This window comes from Rissa tridactyla, chromosome 4 (genome assembly GCF_028500815.1).
Source record: "Rissa tridactyla isolate bRisTri1 chromosome 4, bRisTri1.patW.cur.20221130, whole genome shotgun sequence".
NCBI lineage: Eukaryota > Metazoa > Chordata > Aves > Charadriiformes > Laridae > Rissa > Rissa tridactyla.
In genome coordinates this window covers 43143460-43170993 of record NC_071469.1, presented here as the reverse complement: position 1 = coordinate 43170993, position 27534 = coordinate 43143460, and the positions used below count along the sequence as shown (strand labels likewise).

General features: G+C 43.4%; 1 protein-coding gene across 1 annotated transcript; it reads left to right on the top strand.

The window, feature by feature from the left end:
* ZFYVE1 (zinc finger FYVE-type containing 1) lies at nt 1–27509 on the top strand. Its single transcript, XM_054198395.1, has 13 exons — nt 1–452; nt 1196–1394; nt 1531–2067; nt 15695–16199; nt 18122–18336; nt 20373–20479; nt 21411–21519; nt 21860–21957; nt 22063–22180; nt 22561–22731; nt 23488–23668; nt 24176–24289; nt 25392–27509. The coding sequence occupies exons 3-13, from the start codon at nt 1570–1572 to the stop codon at nt 25622–25624; spliced, it is 2349 nt and encodes a 782-aa protein (XP_054054370.1). The 5' UTR covers nt 1–452; nt 1196–1394; nt 1531–1569; the 3' UTR covers nt 25625–27509.
* The last annotated feature ends 25 nt before the right edge of the window (nt 27510–27534 follow it).

Genomic DNA, 27534 nt, shown 5'->3' with positions numbered 1-27534 from the left:
CAGCGCCGCCCCGCCTCCCGCCCGCCGCCTTCCCGTCTCCGCCGTGAGAAAATAACCCTGAAGTTGCCCGCGGTCAGCTGATCCCGGCTGACAACGAGGGGAGAGGGCGGAGGGCGGCGGGTCCTGCCCTGCCGGGCGCCTCGCCTGCATGGTCGGGTCGCCGCCCCGGCCTCTGGGGTGGAGAACCGGGACACCCCCCCGGGGCGCGGCGGGGGAGGGGAGGAGGAGGAAGCCGCGGCCGGGACCCGACTCCTTAGTCACCGGGTGCCGGCGGGAGGAAGGGGAAGAACGGTGGCCGCCGGCTGGTAAACAATAGCCCGGCTCGCGGCGCCCCGCCGGCTTTGTTTCCCCGCCCGCCGCCGCCGCTGGGCGGGAGGAAGCCGGGGGGGTTCCCCCGTCCTCCCCTGCTGCTGCTCGGCATCAGAGGGCGCCGCGCTGGGCGCAGCCCCCAGGTAGGTGCGGGAGCGGGCACCGGCCTTACGTAAGGGCGGCCGTGTGGCAGGGGGCCACCCGCCGCCCCCTTCCCCCCCCCCCCCAACTCCGAGGCCAGCCCGGGGGCGGCCCAGCCACAAGTGGCGGACGCCGCGGGGCAGCGCTGCCTGGGCCGCCGGCCCCGGCCATCGCTCCCTCCCTCGCAGCCGGTCTGCGAAACCAGAGGGTCAGCCCGGAGCGGGGCGCTGGGGAGGGGGAGGCAGGGCCGGGGCCCCGCGCAGGCGGCGGGCAGCGGGTCGAGACAAAGGCGGCTGGGTGCGCAGGCTGCCCTCAGCCGGCGCTGGCTGCGGGGGCCGGCCTCGGCAGCTGGGGTCCAGGAGGGAGGGAGAGAGGGAAGAAGGGAGGGAGAGAGGGAAGAAGGAAGGGAGAGAGGGAAGAAGGGAGGGAGAGAGGGAAGAAGGGAGGGAGGGAGGAAACCCGTCGTCCGTCAGCCGGGCCGCGGTAGCGATCGTTACCCGGCGCCGCTCGAAGGAGCGCACAAAAGAGAGCGGATTTCTGTTTATCTGGCGGAGCACATCAGGAAATTCCCAGCACATAAATACTGCGAACTCTGAAGGAGGGGCTTAGCCGGGGAGCGAAAGTGGAGAATTTTCTAGTATTGACACAGTCCTCTCTGTGCACGTACATGTATATGCACTTGTGCCTTTTTGATGCCTTTTTTGCCTCTGTGTCACCAACTGTCTCTCTCCGTGCTCTGCTCCAGGGAAATACTTGCCCTGTCTGCTGAAGTACACCAGGCTGGGGGTTTTCCCATCGCTGAAAATACATTGTACAGCTAAGCAGAGAAAGAATGTATACCAGCGTTCGGGTATAACAATACATGAAACCAGCTACATTGTTTAAGTTTATTTTGGACAAAGGAAACTTCATCTGCGTTTAACAAGACTCTTCGGGGGAGGCAGGTCAGTGTATGAATGTTGTAGAAACATCTATTCATTATTTAAAATTAAGTGCGGACAGAATTCCTGTTGTGTTTCTTTCCCCTGAGAAAATACTAATTTTGCAGCTGACTCTTACAAATACCATTGTTCAAAACAGAAACAGGAGGCAAAAACGTTGCTTTAAAGAAATCTGAAGATGAGCGCCCACACACAAACTGCAGAGAAGGGACAGAACACGACACTCCTGTGCCAGGAAAGCTATGTTTGCAGTGGGACAGATGAAGCAATCTTTGAGTGTGACGAGTGCAGGAGCCTACAGTGCCAGCGTTGTGAAGAAGAGCTGCATCAGCCAGAAAGGTTACGGAACCATGAACGGACCCGTATCAGACCCGGCCATGTCCCGTACTGTGACTCCTGCAAAGGTGCCAATGGGAACATAATGCACGCCAGTATGACGGGCTCGAGGCAGATAGCAGCGGTGAGGTGCCAGGTGTGCAAAATCAACCTCTGCGTGGAGTGTCAGAAGAGAACACATGCTGGGGGGAACAGAAGGAAGCACCCTGTCACCGTGTACCATGCTGGCAAAGCCCAAGAGCAGCAAGAGGAGGAGGGGATGGATGAGGAGACCAAGAGAAGGAAGATGACAGAGAAAGTTGTGAGTTTCCTCTTGGTGGATGAAACTGAGGAGATTCAGGTAAGAACTGCTGTAGTTTGTTTGAACAGGCGAGATCCTTTTGTTTCTATCTTGGTCCCAACAGGCTGCTGTGATGCATGATTAATACTTGAAGTGTAACTGGCAGCAATGGTAACAAAATTAGTTAAGTGGCACCGAGTGAGTATCTTGGGCCAAAAAGACACAGTGCCTTGGAGCGGCCTTGGCCTTGCTCATGAGTTCCTCAAAAGGTCAAGTTCATTAAAACCTTGTGTGTGGCAAGAGCCTCCTCTAAGAGGCTTGGTAAGCGAAGCTGACGAAAGAATTGGCTCTGTACTGAGACACACGCAACTAAGATAAGAGCTGTCTGTGCAGGATGCTGATCATTCCTGAACAAAACTGAACCGAGAGGGTTGCAGTAGATATCCTGCAAATGGGAGTGCTGGCGGCCAATCTCTTACCGTATGACTAGGAGTGGGCACTGTACCAAGCAGTGCTAATGCAAGTCTATAGCCCCCTGCTACCCTCCTTTAGCATCAGTAAATCTATCTGATTTTTAGGAATGGGATAAAGCAGAAATAAGGGTCCAAAGTGTGCCGTCCAAGTCCTACTGACATCATGGTTAAGCTATATTGCTGTCACAAATATTATTCCAAGATAACCTTTTGCTGAAAGAGGGGGAAATTGGCCATCAATTTAGGGTAGGCCTGCTGGTAGTAATGATAGAAAGACTAGTTGACTAGGAACAGCCTCTCAGGATGCATTGTTTTAGAGGGTCTAGCATTCAATATATGCAGTTAATTAACTTTTCTGTTGGCCCTTACATTTGGTGAGCATAAGGACTTTACATATGTAAAAACAGCAATGTGTGAAAGTCACAGAGCAGGTTAGTTACACAACTAAAAATTCAGCTTCATCTTCTGTCTTCTAGATTGCATCCTTCGTGTTAAATCTTGTTCAGGAGGCACTTAAAGAAAATGTGTAGTCACCTGAAGACTCAGTATCTTGTTGCTCTAACTTAACATGTTCATGTTACTGGCGGTAAAAAGAATTGTGATGATGTCTTGATTGTTGGTAGATTAGTTATTTGTATCCATCATAGTAACAGTCAACGCATCTACCATGCATTGCAAGGAAATGTGACCCAAGTATCTTTTCTATGCTATAGAAGCACCTATTCTATGCTATAGAAGAGTATGTGTGTATATATGTATGTACACTGTAATTACACTATAGCATAGAATAGATGCAAGATACTTGGATTGCATTTTGGTCAGTTCAGGTGTACTGGCTGACAAATTCTCCTGGCTTTTGGAGTGGAAAAGGAGGAATGGTACAGTCCTTATGATGCACTGACATTGAAAACACTGCAGGACACCAGTGACTGTAAAATGAGTGACTGAGTTTCAGGTGTAGTAGGAGTCCTAAGTTTGTATGCCTCCCCAAAGCGCACACGCATTTCTTTGAAATGCATGGCAGATGCAACTGTTATTGTAAGATGCAGACTTTTCAATAATCTTCACCAAGACACTATAGCAAGCTCTGAAATGCCTTAGAACAGGGCTGTCCTGTTCTAAGCCGCTTGCTTAGAACAGCAAGCCACGGCTGTGTGTGATTGCACCATTTTAAGTTATCCTTATACTTGTGAATCTGTAAGTCTTATTGAGGCAGACTTTTGGCTGCCTCTTGCAAGCAAGTGCATGGCTATTTAAATGTCATGGGCAATAAAGCCAAGTTCCTTATTGGGACAGCAATGGTCCTTTATCAGATCATAGCAATTTGATCAGAAGAGGGCTGAAAAAGCTCTCTAAAAATGAGCTTGCTTAACTTCCAAGATGTTGAATCAGAGCTCTTCCATCTGGAGTGGTCTTCTCTTCCTCATAGCTGAATACTTACATGACATCTCACAGCCAGTCTCAAAGCAGTTTGAGAGTTTTCAATTGAAATATTTTCCGGCAGCTGGAACTTAAAGAGAGCTTGCTATTATGGTGATGTTTCTCCTAGTGAGCATGAGGACCTTTATTTAGAGAGTGCTGTCGGATGACTAGCTAGCTCTGAGGACATCTTCTATAGCATCCTTTGCTCTTGATAATACTGAACAGCTGGTTTAGCTGTAGGAAAGTGATCCTTAGTCTTTTCTTTTGTGCTTGTCATTAGCAAGATTATTTAAACCAACTTTTTGTCCAAAAATGCCAAAACAGTAATAACCTGAAGTGTGGAGATTGGGGGTTTGAGGGTGTGTGACTTTTTAAGTTTGAGCAGACAGGAGAAGGATCTATTAGAATCATGGAGTCCAGCTATCTTCAACCGTCTGTTTTCTGACCTTTGGAACTTGAAGATTGTTGCATTAGTTAGGAAATAAGATGAAATTGCTGATTTTTCTATTAGTGGAAGAGTCTGCCATAGCAATGTTAAATGCTAGTCCTACAAAATTAGGCAGAACTAGTTATACTACTGAGCAAATGCGATGGATCCGAGATACTTGGTGATATATACGTGCTTACAAACCTTTAACTTGCAAGAGATTCAAAGAGATGGGAACACAAGGCAAAGAGATTTCTTTTCTGCTTTTGTTTGGAACTTGGAGTTGTTAAGCTCAAGTTGTTTTATTTCATCTCATTGTTCCTGTTGGCTTCTTGGAGGTGGTAGCTCTAACTGAAGGACGTTTATAGCGTGTAAGCAATGACTGAGCTGGTTCCAGAGTCAGAAGAAATGTACATTAATCCATAAGGAGCTGTGCCTGAACAAATTAGTTTAGCTGAGAGGTGGAGATTCTCAGCTTGGGCTCAGCACTGCAGTGATACAGCTATGATAATTCTGAGATCTGCATAATTGTCTTTGTGCCATGTTGCACAGATGTGCTGGCCTGCTCAAAGCTAGTTTGGAGCTTTTTGTGCTTTGTAGACATAACCATAAGCTCGGAAAGCTGAGGACTTCTTGTGCATGTTTCAAATCCACTTAGTCAGGAAAGATCCCATTTTAAACCTGCACTTATGAAGCAGTTGTGTGTTGATGGTAGCTTAAGTTCCTATCTGTGAAATGCAAACTTCTCTGTGATGTTCATCATAACAGCACTATATCTGAGCACCTCAAAAAGAGATTGGTTATCTCATGTTAAGCAAATGCTGCTAAAGGTTAAATCCAGGATTGTGCTCCAAGTCTGTGGAAGAACCAGAGAAGGAGGTTGTTCCTCATGGAGTCCAACCCTACCTGTCTCACACAACACACAGCGTGATGCTTTGTGACTCTTGTGAGTTAGTCCCTGGCCATCTTGACCCAAAGCACAAACTTTCCTTTCCTTCTTCCAGGACTTATCACCCCTCACAAGACCTTACTGACCTCTTCTATGAGAAAACAAATCTTGTCCATGTTTTACAAATGGGCATCACCTGCAGTTTAGATCCCATTCTAGGTCCTTTTTCTCAGGCTGGTTTTTTATGCAGTTTTGCTTTACACAGTATTAAACTTTTGCCCTTATCTATTGTATATCTAAAGCTGAGACTTAATAAAATTGTTCTTGATAACCGCAGCATCTGTTTGTTAATTGGCTCTGACATAGTCTCTCTTCCTTGCTCATCTCTACTGTGAGTGATATTGTGGGGATTACTTCCTCAGCCAGTTGCTTTGGTCTTGTCACTGCTCTCGTCTTCCACATCTCTTTGCCATGTTAGACTCAAACTGTGTGCTGTCTTTTTTTTCATGCATGTAAATCCCTCAACTGAATCTGCTGATCTGCTCTATCAAGATGTCAGCTTTCCTTTCTTATCCCTAACTTGCTGAATTTTCAAACAAGCATCACTGTGCTGTCACTAGTGCTGCCCCTTGCACACAGGAGGCCTTTCCCTTAAGAACTTACAGAATCAATTAACTGATCTTTTTTAAAACTCCCTTATGCTCATGGATCTATTAAGAAAAACACAGCAAAACGCAACAACAAAAACATGAGTCAGGTTAGGATAATTGTTTTGAGTCCTGATATTGTCACTGTCTCTTGAACTTTTACACATCTGTCTCTTGTACTTACATTTATGCAGTTTCTGGAACAGTATTATCCATTTTTGCTTTGTCCTTACACACCTTTGCAATGGAGCCCTTCAGCATAAAGGAGAGAGTTAGGAATTGGTTGTACAGTGAACTCTACTACTACTTCTGAGGTGGGGGAAGAAGAAATGCTTAACAACGCATAACAACAATTTGATATTTTTATCTTGGGGAACAGATGTTGAGTTCTTACTATAGGATCAGAACTTGGTTGTAGTGTCACTAGTGGCTTCTACGATAACGCTTTTTCGAAAGGCCTAATGAAGGACTTAGCACATATATTTTATAGAAGCAGAGAAAGCCTTTCATTGACCTCAGAAGTTAGGGGACATGCTTGATTTAGTCTGCCTTAGAGTTCACTGATCTTTGACCAGAAACTCTCTCTGTCACAAGGAATTACCCTATCTCTGGGTTGCAAAGAAAAATAAAAGGTACTGACTTTGTAGCCTGTTTTACAAAGGAAATGGGAAGGAAAAAAAGTTTTTCCTCTAGCTAGTCACAAAAATAATAATATCCCCAGCAGTATAATTTTATGTGTAAGAAGGAGCATACGTTTATTATTGGGTCTCCCCTGAGATACCCGCTATGAACCCCCTTTCTTCAGTTAGCAGGGTCTTTTTGTTTTGCCAATAGACATCTAATTTCCTAAATCCAGCCCCATTCCTTGAGTTCTTCCTACTCCTGCTAGCAGCGTTAGATATCTAAAGGATTAAGCTCTTCCCCTCAGCAAATACTGAGCAGGATCTATATAATGCTTTACAGTCAGTTTAGATGACACAGAATGACCCATAGCCCTTATTTAAATGCACACCATTTTATACAATCATTAAATAACCATCCTCTAATAGCATAGCAGTCCATGTGTCCTCTTCTGTCCCCTCTTGTTAAAAAATTACAGAATACAGAGTGATACCTCTTTAGGGATGCTAGTTGCTCTGCTTTTCTCACTCCCACTGTAAACCTGATGAAAGTGCTGTGATTTTTGCTTATTACCTACTCATTTGAGCCTGCCCAAAGTCTAGGCACGAGAGAATGGAGAGTCACTAAGAATGCTTTTTCTAGGCAAGTATTCTTTGTCAGTCAATGCAAGCTAAGATCTAAGAGAAGATCACAATCTCTTAAGTCTTAGTGCTTGCCTCTGGTAGAAAAGCATTTGTCTAGCAAATAGTACTAGTTTTTATGTCACTCTTGCTTGATTTGTTATTGGGGGAATATTTTTGTTTTGTGCTTTAGGGCACTAGAGTCAGCTGTAAGTTTTTGGGAATTTTAGTCTGTATCCTGTAAACTGAAGAGTCACAGCTGGTATATTTGCCATGCACGTAAAGGAGGAAGAAGTAGTGTAGAAGGATCCAAGTTTTTTAGGTCAGTGTGATCTGTTGGATCAGGATATGTAATTTTTTTCCCTCGTCACTGTTGCTGTATTATTGATGAGTTTTCCTACTCTCTACACTTCAGAGAGGTTTTCTTGCCAAAGTATTTTTTGGGAGTTTGCTGTCCTACACTCCAGGAAGTTTTTCCTTATTACTTTGCTATTTTTCAGTATTCCTCCTATCCCAATCTGTTATCAGTTTTGCAGTTCCCTCTCCTACATTAAAGTGCATTGTTTTTCTGTCCTTGGAATGAAGTAGTAGAAAAACTACTTAGCAATTGCTGGTTGGGAGTGTTCTTTCTTCCACTGGACATATACCAGTATTTTGAAGAATATTTTTAGAAGATGGGGGAGGAGCCATCCATCCAACAAATGCACAGCTCCTTTAACAGTCTCAGACTGACTCCTAGCTGATTTGAACATAGCCACTTCTAAATATTGCTTTTCCCTGGAACTGCTCTTGCACATTCTTCGTGATGCATCTCTCCTGGGGCGTAATTAAAGTCAAATCTCTTGCTTGCTTGCTGTTTCTTTTGTCCATATACTGAAATGAGTGCAGGTGTGGAGGCAAAGGAGAGCATGTCATGGGTGAGAGAAGCTGATGGCAAGCCACTCTGGAATTACCCACTGTTTGATTTGAGGAGTTTCTGAAGCAAATAGGGTTGGTGGGGGGGTGTTCTAGTGCTTCCCCTGCTGTACCTCTCTCTGCATTTATCCAGTGAATCCTTTTGGGCTCCTGGGTGCCACCAGCAGGAGCAGGATGCTAGTGCTTTCAGGTGCATTCAAGAAAGGAAAAGGCACTGGCAGCTTGCTGCCCTCCAGCCCTTCTATCCTTTCCATCTCCTCCACTTTCTCCCTTTTGCAGGGGTCAGGTGTTGCTGCAGTACACCTACTTTTTCTACCTGGGTTGTTAATGCCTTGCTTCAGGATCACGTAAAGGCAGAAGTTTCACAGTCCTTTGCCCTGCCTGTCAAAACACCCTGTAATTGGGAAAATAACCAGAGTAACTATTTTCTAGGAAGACTGGAACTATAATACAAGTAAGTTTGTAAATGCCCCTCTAACAAGGACAGTGGTATGAAGTAGTGTCCACACAGGTAATCTAGTTACCCTTAGTATTGAGGAAGACTAGTACTTACAGCATGAACTTGCTCACTGACTTGCTGTCTTCTGGGCAAGTCTCTTCACCTGGATGTGGTCTTTGCTGCTGCTACAGCTGTGACATTCGGGTGGTAATGGGTAGCTGTGTGGCCAGATTAATGTCTGTGGAGAACTTGAAAGGTACTTAGGATATGGAATAATACTTTCTGCTTCATTGTTTACTGTTTTCTTTAGGAGTTAGATGACGCTATTAAATTAGTGTTATTTCTGCAGCAATTGCATTTACCTTGAAGTCTTTATTAATTTTGAGTTCTTTCAAAAGTAGTTTTTCAGCTAGCAAACAGGTTAGTGAGCTGTCTAGTCTTACTTCTGCTTTCAGGAGTTTCATATAACTGATCTGTCATCTACAAAGGTAACTAATTTGATAACAGCAGTAATTCAGTCAATATTGCCTCTTGATTTAGGGAGGAGTCCAATCAAATTGGATTACCTCCCATCCCCTTAAGTTTTTTCTACCACTGTTTTAAAACCTTTGAAATAGGGTCTCTCTCTTTGGGTAGGGTTGTTAAGCAGGATTTAACTCTTATCTGTCCCTTTCAGGAAAGAGTTGTGTAATAGATAGATGTGGGCTTCAGACATGGGCTGCCTCCACCCTTCATTGCAGGGACCTGTGGGTCCTGTTGAGACTCATTCTGTTAGGCTTGTACAAACCTATGAAAACAGAATCCCTGAATTTCTTTGTTAGAGCTGTGGGAAGGAACGGGATAACTTTGGTCTGAAAAAGATACTCAGTTCAGGGATGCAATTTTCATGGGTGTGTATAGAGCCTAATAGAACAAATCTCAACAGAACCCATAGGTGGTACTGCAGTGAAGGCAAGTAAGCAGGTATAAAAATCTTCAGCTTAGAAAAACCCCTAATACAGATGCTTTACTTTGGTTGAGCCACACCTGCACCCAGTGTGGGGAATAAGACCAAAACTAGCTGACGCTGAGGAGGAGTGTTGGAATCTAACATTAAATCCTCAGGGTGTGTCTGTCTGTCCCCCTTGTCTATTTTGCCCTCCCTGCATCCGGTGTCAGGTCACTCAATTTGGGCTTGAGGCTCTGTAGCGCTCCAATCCTGAGAATGCTGATGTCTGCTGTCAGCTTGGCTGAAGTCTAGGAGATTACTGAGGATAGTAATGATAAGTATATTTAAGTGTTTGCTGGGTCAATGATTAATAACTTACTCCTGAATACCAGACTGTAACTACTGTCATGACACATGCAAGTTTATAAACTAATCCATTGACACAGCCCTTTTGGGAAAACTCTCCCAAGCTACTGTAAAATCTTTACATAGCAACAAGTAACTCTTTGAGCAGTAGAATTAATGAAGTCTAATTTCGGAGATGTCTGGCTCCTGTTATCCAATGCTTATCCACACCGTCTGTCTTTTTGGGTAAGAAGCAGCATGTGTGCTATCATGCAGCAGCCAGCATGCTTACTGGTTAGCAGGTATGGGCATGACTGCTCAGCTTAGTACTGCATCTCGGTGGCTGTGTGGAGTGGACAAGAGACAAACTTTTTGCTTGGAGAGGTTAGTAGAGTCTTTCTTTTCTACTCTGCTGTTTATTGTCATCAAACTTCTAGGAAATTCATGTTTTAGAGGCACTTATTTCTCTGTCAAATATGTCTATGGTTAAGTCATATGTGGAAGACTTGAGTAATGACATAAATGACATTTTCCATAGGAAGTCATGCAGAAGAAAAGGTATAGGAGAAAAACTAAGGTAGGAAGCTGGAGCTGCTTGGGCTAAAAAGTCAGCCTTGATTCTTCTTGAGCACCTGCTTATGATCAAAATCTCCTCCTGTTTGGAGGCCCCTAAAAGCTAGAAGGGAGTAATGACCCCCTGAAATCCCTTCCAGCCTGAATTATTCTATGATCTTAGTGGGAACAGGGTTTGAATTTTGATAGTCTAGAGCTCCTCTCATGACTCTACTGACGTCATGGGTTTTATAGCAGAGAGTTTCTCTTCCTCACAGGGAGCTTTTTCTCACTTGGTAGCAAGAAACATTTGTGAACAAAAGTTTCTCCTGGGGCAAAAGCAAGGAACTTCCAACTGCTTTTTTTAACCTGTTTTTCCAGCTGCTTTTAACCTGTTGCACTTGAGTTGCTGGGGTAAGCCAGCTGCATTTCGTTGCATTCCTGCACTGCCTTTCCAGGAGCGGTTGAGGAGCTCTGCAGAGATGTGAATTTTGGTGGCAGCGCTGTACTCTGGTGCAGGTTATTCTTCTGAGATTTGTCTCATAGGCTGTAGTGAAAGGAAGAAATCTGCTTTATAGGTTTCAATCTTGTTTGTTTTAATGTACATTGAAATTCTGATGTAATGACCTCACGGTAGGAGCTGGAGCTTTAGGCGTGCACCCGTACAAATTTTGTATGAATCTGCCTCAGGATAGGAACTCAGTTTTTTAGAGTTAAAACACAACTGCCAAAATTTAGAAGTTGTGTCATAAAGAACTAGTCTGTGTTGAGGTGGGCAGATCTGACAGATCTGTTTCCAGGTTTAATGATTGATATGATACTTTGTCCTTAAGATCAGTTACCTAAAATTGTCTCAGTTTTGTGTTTTAGAAGTTCAGGGCTGCTTAAAAGGTTGCAGATCTTGTTTTGGCTTGCTTTGCTGTTTCTCCCTCTGATTTCAGCTGTTAGTTTGAATTCTTGTAAGCATTATTTTAAATGTTTTCTAAACTGTGAGCAGAATTGCTTGCATTGCCAGTATTAAGTACTGCTTTAAGGGAAATTAGTATATTTTTTTCCATTGTTTTGACTGCTTTTACTTGAAGACTGATTTGTTTCAGATGTTTGCAATTTTATGCTGGTATATATTTGGATAGGCTGTTACAAATCTTGTAGGTTATTTTTCCATTCATTGAAAAGTGTGTTAAATTTGTATCCTCTTTATTGATATAGTGGATGTGTATCAGAAAATATTGTCGTGTGCTGGTTGTCAGACAAGTCTAGTGACTCATAAATTTAATTATTTATATGACAGTATCTTTCTTAATTGCAGAAAATGTATTTATTTTAGTTATTAAAAATACTCTGTTAAAATCAGGTCAAGCAAAGAGTAAGATTTCCAAATGCAACAACAAAAGTACCAATGTAAGTCAAAATGACGGTGTAAGACTAGCAAATGAAGGCACTCTGATGAATACTATGCCAAGCACTCTTGATCTTTGTTTTGAGCTATTGCGTCGTCGTGGCACAGCTCTGCTTTGTGCACTGCTTCCATGAACATTAGCAAACCTTAAAGCGTTCATAAAATGTTTTAAAAGGAGAAAACTGTGGTAAAAATGTCTGATTCTTTTAATGTGTTTGTTTTGCCTGGAGACAGATTTAAAGCTGTACAAGTACAGGTCATTGGAAACTCCGTTCTATTTTATGGGTTTTGTTCCTAAGTTTTTAACATGTTATTGTTTTAATAACATTGTTTCCAAGAAATTCATAGGCAGGAATGTCATTTTAGCAGTTCTTGTTTCTTGTCTCTTCCTAAACAGTTCTACTTTTATTATGGCTCAGATGTAGGAAACTTGTTATGTTAGGTATAATAGATTTCCAAGTATGGGTGACAAGGAGGCTTCAGATCTAGATGTGTTCCACAGCAGCATGGTATGAATTTTTGTGTCCTCTGTAAAGAGGACTTTAGCTGTAAAGTTCTCTTTTTTTTTTTCCTGCTGAAGACCTTCACTTTCAGTTCAGCTCAGCTTGGGTGGATTGACTTGGGGGGGGACGACTGGATGACAGTTGCTCACAGAAATGTAGTTAAAACTACAAAAGAAAGCTAACCAGGATTCTAACCTATGATAAAGACTATTCTTTCTAGACGGGAATCTTCTTCTAAGAGCTATTACACAAAAGTGTAAATGGCAAAATAAAGAAGGGGCTGGAGAGGTATGCCTCTTCTCTTAGGTTAGACATACAAAGTTTTCATTCTTAATTGATATTGCTATGCAATTTAAGGAAGATTTCATATTTACCCTCTGCTGTTCATGTCAGAGATGTGGAGCTCTTGGGCAACATGGGAGTGGACACACCTATGGAAACATGAGCGCTTTGCACATGCAGCAGAAGGTGGTACCATGCAAATCTCTTTAGAGATGAGAAGCAAAACGGAGAAGTGGGAGTTGAGTCCAATGGGGATTAGTACTTCACTTTTATACCCACTCTGACTTTAAATGTCTTAAAGGAACTTGCTCAAGGGAAGTAAATTTGACTACTGATAGGGGGATTGCTGTGGATGGTTCTTTGAGAGTATCATCCCTGTGCTCAGTAGTGACTGAAGAAGACAAATGCACAAGAGCAAGGAACATCCAATGACATACAAGCATATTCAACAAAAGGAAGGGGTGTTTTTTTGGTTGTATTAACAGGGTGTTGCAGGATCCAGAACTATGACTAGGTTCACAAAGGGGTTAGGCAACCTCCTAGGGGATAGGTCTACTGATTCTTTACCAAACATGAGCATCTAGATGCAACCACGGTTCAGGAAGTCCTTTGACATCTGACCACTGAGAGCTGGTAAAGCATGCTAAGAGACGTTTACTTTTTTCATGTTTAAGTTCTTTCTCACCCATTACTGAGTCCTGTGAGAAACAGTGTTGGACTAGCTGGGCTTGAGTGCATTCTTGTGCTCCTGGGTGACTTGCTTGTCTGAATCACTCCTGAGTTCTGTTCTGCAAGGAAGTCTGAAAGACCCTACAGCCTTACAAGGGGGTAACAGCTCAGTGCTTTGGGTGTCTGATTTGATATTCAGCATAATTTTTCTGCTGGAGTGATCTGGATTATTAATCTGCAACCAGTTTTTCTTCTGTCTGGCTCAGCAATCCAGCTCTTCTTCCCCCAGTAAGTTGCCCTGTCATCAGCAGTTGTTAAAGTACATTGAATGTGAAAGACGGCTGATGGTGTGGACATTTGCAGTAGCTCAGCCAGGGAGAATTTCAGCTGCAGAGGAGTTTGTGTGAGTTGACTCCTGTTTCTTACTGGTGGGAATGCATTGCAGAGCTATCCTTATCCTTGGTGTCCCTATTGTCCTTTGTGTCTTCCGACATTACTGACTCAGCCCCTTCCACAAACGCTCCCAAACTGGTACCAGAATAATAATGAGTGCTGCCTAAAAGCCCTTAGTTATTAGTTGTCTTGCCAATACTTAAGCAGCTGTTTGAAGACTGGTATTTCTTTATGCTGTCTATGGAATGCATAACCACAGATTCTGGCAAAAAGAGGGCTTGCCACCTTTATATAAGAAGTTTGGGAGGTGGGAGTTAAAACCAAAACAATCTGGAGAATAAATCATCATATTCCTTTTTGCTTACATACACATGATCAAATTTGTGAATGGTTTCTAGGAGCTATCCCGTGAACCAAGAACTTCCTTTCGTGCCCAGAGACATCTCCAGAGACACTCGGAGAAACTGCATCTGTCATCTAAACTAAATTCCTGATGACAAGCTAATAATCACAGCTACCGAAAAAGCAGACCCTTTCTTCTGCACCTGTAACTTGAGTGTATCTTGATGGTCTCCCACAGACACCAGAAAATGTTCTGTTGAGAGCATTTTGATTTCTGTTTCCTGTTTTCTTCCACACTGTGAGGCTGCCCTAAATGCTTTGAATCCATGAGAAGTTACTGCAGCCCCACAGCCCACAGTTTTTCTTTCTGAACGCTGTTCCTAACCATAATCTGTCACACTGGTTATTTCTTATTTTTTTGGCACACTGTCTGTTTTTTATTTTCCTTCAAAGTCTAGGTACTGCTGATAGATTTGACCAGAGCAAATGGGGCTCGCTGAGCCTTAAACTAATTTGCTGATCTAAGAATAAACTTGTTCAAAGAAACCATTTATTACCTTATGGCCTCTGTGGATTGTGTATCGTGAGACCTTCCAACTGTACTCGTGGCGGGGGGAAAATAGCCAAGGAGCTTCCAGAAGTTGAGCGGCAAGTGAGAGGCCATGGAAGCCCTGCATCTTTCAGCTGATGGGGATTCCTTGAGGAGGGAAGTGTGACGGAGGAGGTGGATTTAATCCTTCCCAAAAAGTGCCCCTGTCACATTCTTCCCTGTCATGTAACACGTGGAAAAAACCTGTTAGAAGAAAAAACAAATGATAAACAACCATTTCCAGAAGCATGAAACCTTTGAAAGCCAAGGCACTATTCTGCAACAAAAGCAAGACAGGCTCTTGTACAGAGCCCTGACCTGTTTCGTTGCTTATTTATCTGTTCCACGTTGCTCTAGTATTTGAACAGAAAATGCCCTATTCTCTAACCTAAATAGCGTGGTGCTTGTCATTTAATTTATGTGAAACCAAAGAGAAGTAACCTGCTGATGTCTGTCTAGTCTGTTTTGGTTTTCTGTGTGTCTATTTTGTTTGTGGGGCTTTTTTTGTTTGTTTATATTTTAAATGAAAGCACAATACAGTAAATTATGAAATGGATTATTGAGGTAGTTGTGGCACTTCTGTAAAAGCCAGTTTGACCTGCTTCAACCGTCTGACTCCAGTGCATGACTTTGCCACCTTCTTCTCTGCCCGTCCTTCCAGTTGAAGGATCTGTCAGCTGGAGAGCAGTAGGAGTGAGACAGGCTGTGTCTGAGAGCCCCCAGCTGTGGATAGATGCATCACAGCTGCACAGATGAGCTTTTTCTCCCTAAACAGGTGCTCAGCCTCCATGGATGAGGCAAGGTAAGGTGACAAAAGCACTCCCCTGTTTTGCATCTGAATTTGGATGTTTGCCAGGGGACTAATGCTACTGGGAGTGTCTGCCATGCTCTCAGTAGCTGTTCTGGCAGACTTGGAAGTGGGGTTGTGTTCCCTTCTCTGAAAGGACCGCCTCAGGGAATGGGTTGAGGTACAAGAGGTTTCACTAGATGGTAATCACAGTGAGACATCACTTCCAAACCAGCTACTGGAACAGCCTAAATCCCACTGATGTGTATGCATTACAAAACCGCTTTCTAATATTTTGCTTTGGACTTCTTGGTGCTTCAGAAACTTAGTGATTACTTCCTCTTCAAATTTCCTCTCGTTAATCTGAGGAATCCTGAAGCCAGCTGTGTTTTCAGTCTTGTTTACTCTAATTGCATGGTTATAACTTTTTTTTTTTTTTTGGAAGGTAAGGAATGAAGAAGACTTTATTAAGAAACTGGACTGCAGTCCTGATCAGCATCTAAAGGTAGTGTCCATCTTTGGGAACACAGGGGATGGCAAGTCTCACACCCTTAACCACACTTTCTTCTATGGCCGGGAAGTCTTCAAGACGTCTCCAGCCCAAGAGTCTTGCACAGTTGGAGTCTGGGCAGCCTACGACCCTGTCCGCAAAGTGGTCGTAATTGATACAGAGGGCCTCCTGGGGGCCACTGTGAACCTGAGCCAGAGAACACGGCTGCTGCTGAAGGTCCTGGCCATCTCTGACCTTGTCATCTACCGTACTCGTGCTGACAGGCTCCACAATGATCTCTTCAAATTCCTTGGTGATGCCTCGGAGGCTTATTTAAAACATTTCACCAAGGAGCTAAAAGCTACCACAGCCCGTTGTGGCCTAGATGTTCCTCTGTCAACTTTGGGTCCAGGTGTCATCATCTTTCACGAGACTGTGTACACCAAGCTACTGGGCTCTGGTGAGTAGGCAGTAAGAAATTGAATTGCAATGTGCTAAACGCTCTCTATAAATTATCAAGTTGCATTGAATATTCAGCATTCTTTGCTACTATGTAAAAGATGTGGTTTGGGTTTTGCTCTCGCTTGTTCCAGTCTGGAAGCCAGGCTATGGAAATAGCAGAGCATTCCCTGATGGCTATCTGACTACCCCAGATCAGCTAGAATAATCCTCTTAGCCTGCTGGACATCGGCACTGACTAGTCATGATGTGAGTTCTGCCAGCCATGGGAGGGGTTGTTGTACAAGATCATGAGTATGAGTGATATGTCAGACGAAGGTGAAAACTGAGACACCCCTGGGATTTTGGCAGGTATATGGAGTATCCTGTTGCAAAAAACCTAAAATAAAACTCTATGTAGAAACTAGGATGAGCAAGAGTAATGAAATTGATGAACTGCAATACTTACAGTACCCTCACCCTATTTTTTTTTTTTAAATTCTGTGGACCAACATTGTTCTGAGGTTGGGATAGAGCTTGTGGTGGCACAGAGCTGATGGTTTGACAACACTTTTCTCTGTGCAAGTATCTGATATGTCTGAAGCAGCAGGCCTGATGCACTATTATTCCCATCACTTTCAGTGTTCTTCATCAGTACTTTTAACTTGTGTCGTACTGGATTATGCATATTTAAATTGTGTAATTTATTTGTATATCTGAGTGAAATGCACTGTCCTCTGGAAGTCATGGCACATTTTGGTTTTGACTATACAGGGATCTAAATTTCTTCTCCTGGGCCCATTTTTTTCCATTTTTCAGAAGGCATGATGAAACCTTTCTTCATTCTGTACATCTCGGATGCTTTGATGAGCAAGAGCCCTAATGAAGGGCCTGCAGCAGTTGAGGCTCAGTCCTACTGTCTGTGAACACCTGGGAGTCTTCTGCTGTGTAATACCACAGCAGCTCCCTGCTGGCCCACATTCTCATTTTGACTTTTCTAACTAGTGATGTGTTGAGCTAATAGAAGCTTCTGGTTATTATTAGGGTGACTTCTTAATTACTTTTAACTTACCTGCCAAGGCAGTTCCTTTTCTTACATATCAATTTGCCGATTAGCAATGCGGTTTCATATAGTTATTGAAATTTGCTGTTTCAGCAAGTTGGATTTAGTGACGCATAATGATAGTTGCACCTATGTGCAAAGTCAGGGTAGTAAAAAAGTTATATTTTTATGATCACTTCTGATGATGGTAGGAATGGGAAGGAAAGCTCTTAGCATGTGGATTTGCAGCAAGCTGTAACCATCTGTCTCAATGGGTAATTGAGATAAGCGTGTTTATGTAGTTTTAGGGCAGGGAAGAAGGGATCTGCCTTATTCTGAAATGTACGGCAGGTGCTTGGAAGCAGGCAGAAGAATGTGGTCAGCTGTATGGAGCCTGACCTGATGTGCCCAGTTCTGAAGTGCTTCACTGTGTACGAAGGGTTGATAGAGGCTCGGTCTTCCTTGCTACAGGGTTGGCGTGGAGAATAAGCAGCCCATGTAAAGTTCATGTCCTCCACTTATCAGGTCCTAGGACTAGCTATACTAAGTTATGGTCTGGTGAGAAGAACTAAAAAGTGTGCTGACAAGGAATTTCCTTATGTTGTGTCATAAATTGCTGCTTTTTCTGGATATCTGTATTTCCAAACATAGATGTTTCTGGTTTTACCTATGGAACTTTGTATTAGAATCTAAAGCTGTGTATTAAAAAACAGAGACTGCTTTTGGAAACACGTTATTTCTTTTTCCTTCTTGTACAATATAATGGTAACTGCATTCCAGATGTATTAGAAGTGTTAATTAGGAAAACTAGCGCTGTGTTGTATATGAAAGCACTGCGCAATTTAAGTATTATTTTAAACAATCAGTTGCTTATACTCTTGTACTGATACTCTTATATATAGATCATCCTTCTGAGGTTCCTGAGAAGCTCATTCAGGATCGGTTTCGGAAGCTAAGCTGTTTTCCTGAGGCTTTCAGCTCAATCCACTACAAGGGAACAAGGACATACAATCCTCCAACAGATTTCTCTGGACTTAGACGAGCTGTGGAGCAGCAGCTGGAGAACAATACCACTCGGTCACCTAGACAGCCTGGGGTTATCTACAAAGCACTAAAAGTAAGTGGAGAAGAGTTCATCACAATCTTGATTTTTATCACTATCGCTAGTAACTATCAGTTGCAGCTAATAAAGGTAGAGCATGTGAACCAGTGACGCAGACTCGCAGATGTCTGGACATAAAGTGAGTCTTCCATGACAATGATGATTTTTGTGTAACAGCCAGATAGGCTGGATAGTTTTTTTTTTTTTTTTACTTTAAAACAAACAAACACCTTAGCAAAGATCCTGAAAGGTCAAGAAAAGTTGAAGAGGAAAATGGAACAAAATCAGAAAACTGAGCTGTGAAGAAACTGACTGGGGAAGAAAACAAAAAAAACAGATCTTGTGAGTGACAAGCACTTAATGACAGTGATTTACAAAGAGGAGGCCCAGAAGGAGTTATTAGTGAAATTCCTAAAGACCTGAGGATGGCCTCAGCACAGGGGGAGGGAATGCAACAAGAGACTTGGAGGGAGTTAATGGTTGGCAAAACCTAGCACTTGGGTGTAGTGTAACCCAAGGGCTAGGAGGCAAAAAGGAGGAAGGACATGTGTTAGTAGCTAGGAAACAAGATGGGATCAAGCCAAATGATGTATCATTTCAGAGGTGCAGCATCAGATCACAAGAAGGCTGATGAAAAGGAATTGGAGGTGCAGGGGCAGCTGGTGATTTTTCTTAGAAAGTTCACCTTGCTGGGATGTCAGAGGGGTTTTCAAGTCTTCAAACTTGCAGTCTGTGCTACACATTTCTGCACGTTGCTACCACTGGTCACAGCTGTTGGAAGAGATAATTCCAGCTGCTCTGTGTTGGAGGTAACTGAAGCACAGAGGGAAGTATCAGGGTGGCATGTACACAGTTCCTTGCGTTATGGAGCAGAGAGGCAGCAAGGGGGAAACAGCTGGAGTGGTTAATTCCGGTTTAATTTCTAGGACTTTATTGCAAGAATCAAGTAATCCAGTTTCAGATATAGCTGCTAGTATGCTTAAATGCATGTCCAGTAAAGTGCTTGCTGTGTTCAGATCACTACTGACTACAAATTGACATTTTTTGCTTCACTTCCTAAGGACACGAAGCTTGCTAGAGATCTATGTCTACCTCTAATGTTTGAAGCCATAGGCCAGTATCAGTCAAGCTTAAAAGAGATCTTAAAGCTAATTTCCTTGCTGTGAAATCAGATGTCTATGTAGAGATCTTATCTGAGAGAAGCTGTGGTGAGAGATACATGCATGTCTGTGTGTATGTGCAGTCAACCCTTGTTAGACAGCAGATATGCTCCCTCCCCTACTTCCCTGTGAGGGGAAAGGGAGGAGGAGAAAGGCCAGCAGCCACTATAGTAACCTCAGCTGTAGGAAGAGCTTCAGTTTGACCTTATGCCTTTGAAGATCTCCATCAAGAAAAACCCTAGCCATCTTTGTTCCAGTGATTACTTTTTTTTTTTTAAAAAAAAAAAACACCGAAAGAACTGAAAAAGTTATGTGTGCCAAGGCTGAGGACTGACTTAATCTAAGAACAGATGCTCCCAGGAAAGGGAACAAATCTCTTAGTCGCAGTCTTGCAGTTTCACAAGAGAAGAGCAATTGTTCAAGGGGCCAGAGGAAAGCTCAGGGCAGCGCTTTCTGAGCTGAGGGGCAAAGAACATGTCCTCATGTACTATGAGAAATGACTCTGAGTTTCCTTCTGGAGGTTTCCATAACGCAAAGCCCTTTTAGCAAGCACCCTGCTATTTTGGGCATGGGTTGTATGCATAGAGGTGGATGCAATATTCTACCACCCGTTTCTACTATAAAATTCAAAGTAGGGGCAGGAGGAGAGGAGAAGAGTAAGTTTCTTACAAGCATTCAGGTCACTTTACAAGTGCAAGATTGTCTTTGGGCTTGGTTTGTAATCCTTGTCTTTGTTTCCAGGTTAGTAAGACATTACTTGTTAGCTTTGTACTCTCTCTCTCTCTGCCTCTCCCTCCAGTAGAGGAACCCATGTTTTTGCTTGCAAAAGCTTTCATAAAATTTCTGCATTGCTCTCAGTCCCTTATCAGTTCATTCTTTTCTGTTTCACAGGCTCTAAGCGACCGGTTCAGTGGGGAGATCCCTGATGACCAGATGGCTCACAGCTCTTTCTTTCCAGATGAATATTTCACATGCTCCTCTGTGTGCCTCAGCTGTGGGTAAATAGATGAAAAATGCACCTTCATCTTTCTAGAAGATAGTACTGCCCTGGTCTGCAGCCATAGAACGTAAAGTTTCTGTGACGTCTTGACACCTGACATCACCTGTCATCAGCTAGTACTTCCAGGAAGAATTTGCTTGAAATTCAACTCTTACATGAATTGGACGGCTGTTATTGCCGCAGCCCAGCTGTCTGCATTTCTTTGCCCACTCTATTTTTGTGTATGGCTGCAAACCTGTTCTGCCTATAACTTTTCCCCAATGCACACAGAGCAATAAGAAAGGAGTGTCTAGAGAAATCCCCTGAAACTTCCTGTGATGACTTTTCGTGCTGTTTTTATTACCTAAACATCATGGGCCTAGGCTGTGTTCAGTGACTAGGCAATGACTAGATCTAAGTGGAGCCCCAGGTTTCATTGGAGCTTGGCTCATAGCTTTCTAGGAAGAGCCCAAAGATTGAGCCTGGAAGGGCAGTAGATGGCAGTCAGTGAGCTACTATAGCAGTGTGGTGTTGTGGCTGATTATGCTTCTGGAAACTTTTTCTCTCAAGTGTGATATAGTGCTATGTTCCTGCTCTTTTATGTTCATTAGGGAATTTCTAGCAGCTCCTTGCGAAGGCTGCAGTGTTAACTCTGTCCTGGTCAATTTCCAAACTTGGTTAGGCCTTCCTAAAATTCTCTGCGAAATTTAAATTTGCTAAAGTGATCATTTCCTGCGCTGAACCGTTGTGTTGTGCTGCTTTGTACCGTGAAACAGTTGCTACGCCTCCTTCCAATGACATAAATGATGTCATCGCCGTATGTACAGTTGTGAAAATGGTTTGGGCTTACAATGCCTGTACAAATGTAGGATAGTAACATAAATGAACTCTTGGTGACACCTGTCCCGTGTCTAACAGCATCAACTCATGGTTTGCTTTTGCATAATCAGGTGTGGCTGTAAGAAGAGCATGAACCATGCAAAGGAAGGAGTCCCTCATGAATCCAGAAGTCGATGCAGATATTCTCACCAGTATGATAACAGAGTCTACACTTGCAAGGTGAGTATTGACACGAGGACAAGGTCTGAAGAATGGAGAAGGAAAGGATGGCCCAATAAATGAGGAATATCACAGGCCATGTGCCTGTTTTTTTTTGCATTTTTTCAAATGGGAGGGGTGCTCATGGCCTTGACAAGAAAAATTGATCCCCATTGAACTTGTATTTTTGCTTGGAGAGGTCATCACCTCTGCATGCTGTGTCATTTACTAGTTAAATTGTGAACCCAACTGCTGTGGAGAGCACTGTATGTGAATCATATGCTTTATGTGGCCAAACAGCTGCAAACCTGGAATCTGGGATTCCCAAGTATGCAGTTTTAATTGAGCCTTTGTGTTACAGGCCTGTTACGAACGAGGGATGGAGGTCAGCGTGGTGCCAAAAACCTCTGCTTCCACTGACTCCCCTTGGCTGGGCCTTGCCAAGTATGCCTGGTCAGGGTGAGTACTGCAGCTAAGATCTCTCTGTTCTCTGTTGCCTTTACACTGCCTGGTGCACTGGACTTCCAGTATCTCACTGAGGTAAACCGTCTTCCTCTTCTGCAGATATGTGATTGAGTGCCCCAACTGTGGGGTGGTGTACCGCAGCCGACAGTACTGGTTTGGCAACCAAGATCCTGTGAACACTGTAGTGAGGACAGAAATTGAGCATGTCTGGCCAGGGGTAAGTCTGGTTGCTGGATAGTCTTTGTGTATGTGTGCAGCCAGTCACATGTTTATGTTGGTTCTTCTGGACGTTGATGGAGAAAATGGATTGGCTTTCATTACACCTGGTCCCTGTCTCTGCTGTTGAAAAGAACCTTTGCAAGGGCCTTCAGTCATCTTTCAGCTATCTTGAAATGGCTAAGCCGCCAGTTTATGAACACTTTGTGTGAATGATACGCCATTAAAACCTACCCCTGTGTTTCAAAGCAGGGCTGGTGAATTTTTTTCTCCTGATTGTCCTCCAGTTTAACAGAAGCAGTGGGTTGCAGAGCCATCTGCATCTAAAAAAAATGAGGTTTCCCTGCTTTTGTTCTCAAATGAATATCCATTTCATTCCAGACTGATGGATTTCTGAAAGACAACAACAATGCAGCCCAGCGTCTGTTGGATGGGATGAATTTCATGGCACAATCAGTATCTGAACTTAGCCTGGGACCCACAAAAGCTGTGACCTCCTGGTTGACAGACCAGATTGCCCCATCTTACTGGAGACCCAACTCTCAGATCCTGGTAAATAGCAGCTGCTTTGCATAGCTAAAACCCCTTTTCCTCACCCTTTAAAGTAATACAGCATTTTGCATATTGAAAATGCTTCTTGTTTTATTGCAGCAAGCCCTTCTCCTACAATTTTGAGAAAACCGAAATGCTTTCAGCTCTTCCCATTCTTGACTTAGCCAGAGAAAATATAAAGAGAGACTCTGCCTAACCCTGCTAAAGAGACTGTTTCTCCCTATTTTTTGTGAGCTCCTCTCCCAGCAGTATCACAGAAAATCCTGACTTGCGTGAACTTGCTCTTCAAAGCAAAGAATCAACATCTTAAATGTGGCTACTGCAGTTGATAGTACTATTTTTATAGGTGCAGAGATTAAACTCTAGTTTCGTATCAGATGCAAAGGGCTGGCCCCAACAATTCAACTAAGAAAGGGTTCCCTGTGTCTTGCAGGAAACAGATACTTCTTCAATTAAAACTGTCTTCTGAATTCTTACCCCCAACAAAGATCAAATACCCACCATGGTGTGGCTGTAATTATTTCTGATTGTGAATGAAGGGATCACAGCAATCTGTTGGCTTCACCACTGTACATATTCCTGTCTGAATCACTTCCCTAGGGTAAAGCTGTGGGGCTGGTAGCACCCAAGTCTTGGGTGTAACTGTATTTTTTTCACAGTTTCAGCCTGAGTCTTGCCATCCTGGGATTCTGCTCTCTACTTTTCTATTAAGGAAGATCAAACTAACAGTTTTTCTTTCTATGTTGTTCTGATTAGAGTTGTAATAAGTGCAACATGCCTTTTAAAGATAACGACACTAAACATCACTGCCGGGCCTGTGGAGAGGGCTTCTGTGATGGCTGTTCTTCCAAGACCCGTCCAGTGCCTGAACGAGGCTGGGGACCAGCACCAGTGCGCGTGTGTGACAACTGCTATGAAAACAGGGGCATCCAGTTAGGTAATCTTGAGTTGATTGTGACAGAATTATCCCTGGGCAATCATTAGTCTGAAGTCTTTGTCTCTGGTTTCTGGATCGCAACCGTTCTCATTGGGTGTAGATAACGTTGTTCAAACTGGGCTTTGGCACAGAGTTTTTACTAGGGAAGCTCAAGAGCTCAATTTCTTTCGGCAGGAAGATGACCCTTGCAACAAGCTATCAGATATCTGACCCCCTGACAAAATTATTTTCTAATTGGATCTTTTTCTGGCACGTGCTGGTGATGTGGAGCTAGTATCAGAGCAGGGATGCTGCTGTTTCAGCAGACTGTGTATTTTGTCCATTATTGCTGAAATGGAAGTGAAAACTCTGCAATCCAAGATTGGGAATGTGGGAGATAAAGTCTGAGGAGAGGCTCCAAGCTGCCTTTTGGGTTTGCTGCTTGTTTTTGCTAATGTGAATTAACTGAAACTTGGCAGGAATGGCACTGGACTTACGTGTTGAGCCCTTCACTCTTGTGTTATGCAGATGTGGCTGAGCTGCCTTCAGATGAGGAAGGGGGGACGCTTATTGCCAGGAAGGTGGGGGAAGCTGTGCAGAACACGCTTGGAGCAGTGGTGACAGCCATGGACATTCCCTTAGGTGAGCTCTGTTCGCTTCTGATAGATTTTTTTTTTTTTTTTTTATTTTTATGCCTAGAGGCATTTTTGTTTCCACAGAACACAAATTCTGATTAGATTTCAAGAGTTTGTGTGACAGGCTGGCACCTCCACTATGATACTACTGTTGGCTGAGAGTTCTACAGCCCCCTGCACCTCTCTTGCTTGATGTTCCCTCTTGGTTTTCAGCACGTTGTTTCTCCAGCTCATACATTCTCTTTTCTCCCTGTTGTGTAAATCTGTTTGCACCAAGCTGTGAGTAACTCGTGCTCCCCTGATGCATCGCTGCAGTGACCTGCCAGTTGGAGTTCCCTAAAGACTGGCCAATTAGAAAGCATTTTATCAGGTTTGGTTTTCTTCCAGAGATGCTGAGTGCCTTTTAAGTGTGTTCATGGATACTGCTGGCACTTGGTACTTCTGCAAGGGAGGGCTGAGAATCTGAAGCTGTCCAGGTTGGTAATGATGGGAGAGTGATCAGTAACGTGACGTTTAATGCTGAGCTTAGTACAGTGAAAGTTTGCTGCTCTTTCATGTGCTGGGTAGCAGTTCAGGTATGTCAGCAAACACTTCGCATTTGAATCTTCTGTTGCTGGACCTGACTTCCTACTCATTGCACAGATCATCGTTCCACTGCCTTGCCTACAGCATATGCTGCTGTCACCCTTGTGGGTATTTGTTGTCCGACTCAACGAAAGGCAAGATAAATCCCTCGCTCTGTTCAGATAGCACATGAGTTTCTGAATGTTTGGTTTGGTGACTGTGGTTTTTTTGGACACAGCTGAAACTGAATGTAGGGAAAAGCAAGTGTCTTAACCTCTGGAAGAGTCTGAGTAAGGGAAGATGCCATCATTTAAGGAGAAACCATCTATCCCTTTGAAGAGAGGCAGAACATGGGAGAATGGCAGAATGGCCTAAATGGCTACCCATTGCACTGAAGTATTCTGTCAGTAGGTCATCTTCCCCTTAATGGCGGTGGTATGACTTGCAGTGTGTGATTACTTCCACTGGAATACATTGACATGCTCATGTTCATCGATAATTTTCTTTTCCCTCTTTCTCATCCCCCCACCTCGCTTCCTCCATAGGTCTGGTAAAAGATGCTGCCCGACCTGCATACTGGGTACCAGACCATGAAATCCTGCATTGCCACAACTGCCGGAAAGAATTCAGTATCAAACTCTCCAAACACCACTGTCGGGCCTGTGGCCAGGGATTCTGTGACGAGTGCTCACACGACCGCAGAGCGGTTCCCTCTCGTGGATGGGATCACCCAGTCCGAGTTTGCTTTAACTGCAATAAAAAGCCTGGTGACCTTTAACCCCCAGGCTCTTCTCCAGATCTTTGCAATTCCTTATGTTCTCAGGGTTACAAATGAAAACATATGGTCTCCCTTTCACCTCTTAACCTGTTGCAGCCAGAGTGCATGTTTCCAGTGTCTGGCCTCCTCTCGTGTTATGTCCATCTTGGAACGCTGGGAATGAGCTTATGTTCAGCCTCTAGGTTTTAATTTCAAATTAACTGGGGAAGGGAGGGAGCTCCCTTGTAAATGAGCAAACCAAAATTCAGTGTATTTTATTCCAATTAAAAAATATATATCTATATATATATCTATGTATGTATAATTTAGTATATTAAGAATACGGTTGGCTAATTAAGCTTTGAGTATTCCTAGTTCAAATGATGGATGGTGTTGTTCCTTATTATATTGGATCAGACTTATGGCCTTCTGATTCTTCTTTTGGAACATCTTGCTGATCACAATGTCCTGCGAGGAAGGTTTGGACTCTGTGCTGCCAGGAAATCGCCAGTGTTGATGTGTGAATTACACCTGGTAATTCAACCAGCCCTACGTTTGGAGGTGCTGTACTTCTGGCTGTGGAAGATTAAACCGAGATTCATTAGCAAGTGTGTTCGAACTGTGGTATGAGCGGTGGTCTTGCAGTGCAAGAAGTGTCGAGTTGAAATAGACCCCCTGGTAAAGACCAGTAGAGCTCTAAAAGGTAAAGCAAATCATATGGCACAAGGCAAAGCATTCTGCTTTTGCCGTTTCAACTTCAATACCAGATTAAAATGTAAGCAGGGTCTTGCTCTCCCTGACAATGTTCTCATGTACTCAGGTTTTCCTCAAGTTTCTCTGCCAGCTTGTTGCAGTTAAAAGTCTTGTCCAGAGCAGAACAAGAGAACAAGTTATGTAGGCAATTCTGAAATATGAAGTTTGAGTTGTGATGACTTTTCCCCCCACTTTTTAAGTGATCCTGGAGTCTATGGAGCCTCTGTGTTCTCAGATGTGTTGCATAGAAACTGCACAGATTTATCTTTTTTTCTAATAATATGAACTTACACATCCACCTGGAAAATGGGAACCTTTCTTCTTTGGTCCTAGCAACTGGCACTCACTGGACTTCATCCTTTTATTAAAGGACTACAATGAATTCACTGATTTTATTAGCAAAAACACCACTTAACCTAACTAACGCTGTCTTGTACTGTGGAGTTGTGGTTCCAGTTATAAGAAGTAAGAGACCATCGTGGATTGAACTGCCTAAAAACCTTCCGTCTTGGCTTACATAGACAAGAATTCTTCCACCACATGAGGGTTGTCTCCTCTTGGGAGTGGCTGGCATTTGATGCAATGTCCTGGAACTGTGGTATTTTTTCCCCAGCTTATTAAGTGTGCTCTTGTGTAGATGAGTGCCCAACACCCTGTTTTAGGACTGTACAATTAAATTAACTGCTATAAAAGACTTTATCTTCTGAACAAGCGTACTGATTTTTTCCTTGTAACACGTGGTTCTCACTTTGTCTCTGAAAGAACATACTCACAAAGTGATTGCCCCTTCGCCACTACATCCAGCCTGCACACGGAAGTAGACTTGGAAGACATTCCACGACACCTTCGATACTGGCCAAGTTTACTGGGGACTGTCTAATGTTTTTGTAAGCAAAGTCTGCCGTAAACTGATAGTTGCCCAAGGGAGGGCACAAATAGGTAGAAATCCTCTCTTAAAAGACATTCTGCACATCCAGCATAATTCTGTGCTTCAAAGTATTTTTATTTTTTTAATGGGTGAGCAACGTGTTCTTGGTTTGTAGGCTGTGCCCTGTGTGCCGTTTATGCATGTAGCTTTACTACCATGTTAATGCACAAAGAGAAAGCAGCCATGACATTCCTTGTATAAAATCTTTGGCATCTGTTTCAACAACTTGTCCGAGTTTTTTTCCTTGTCA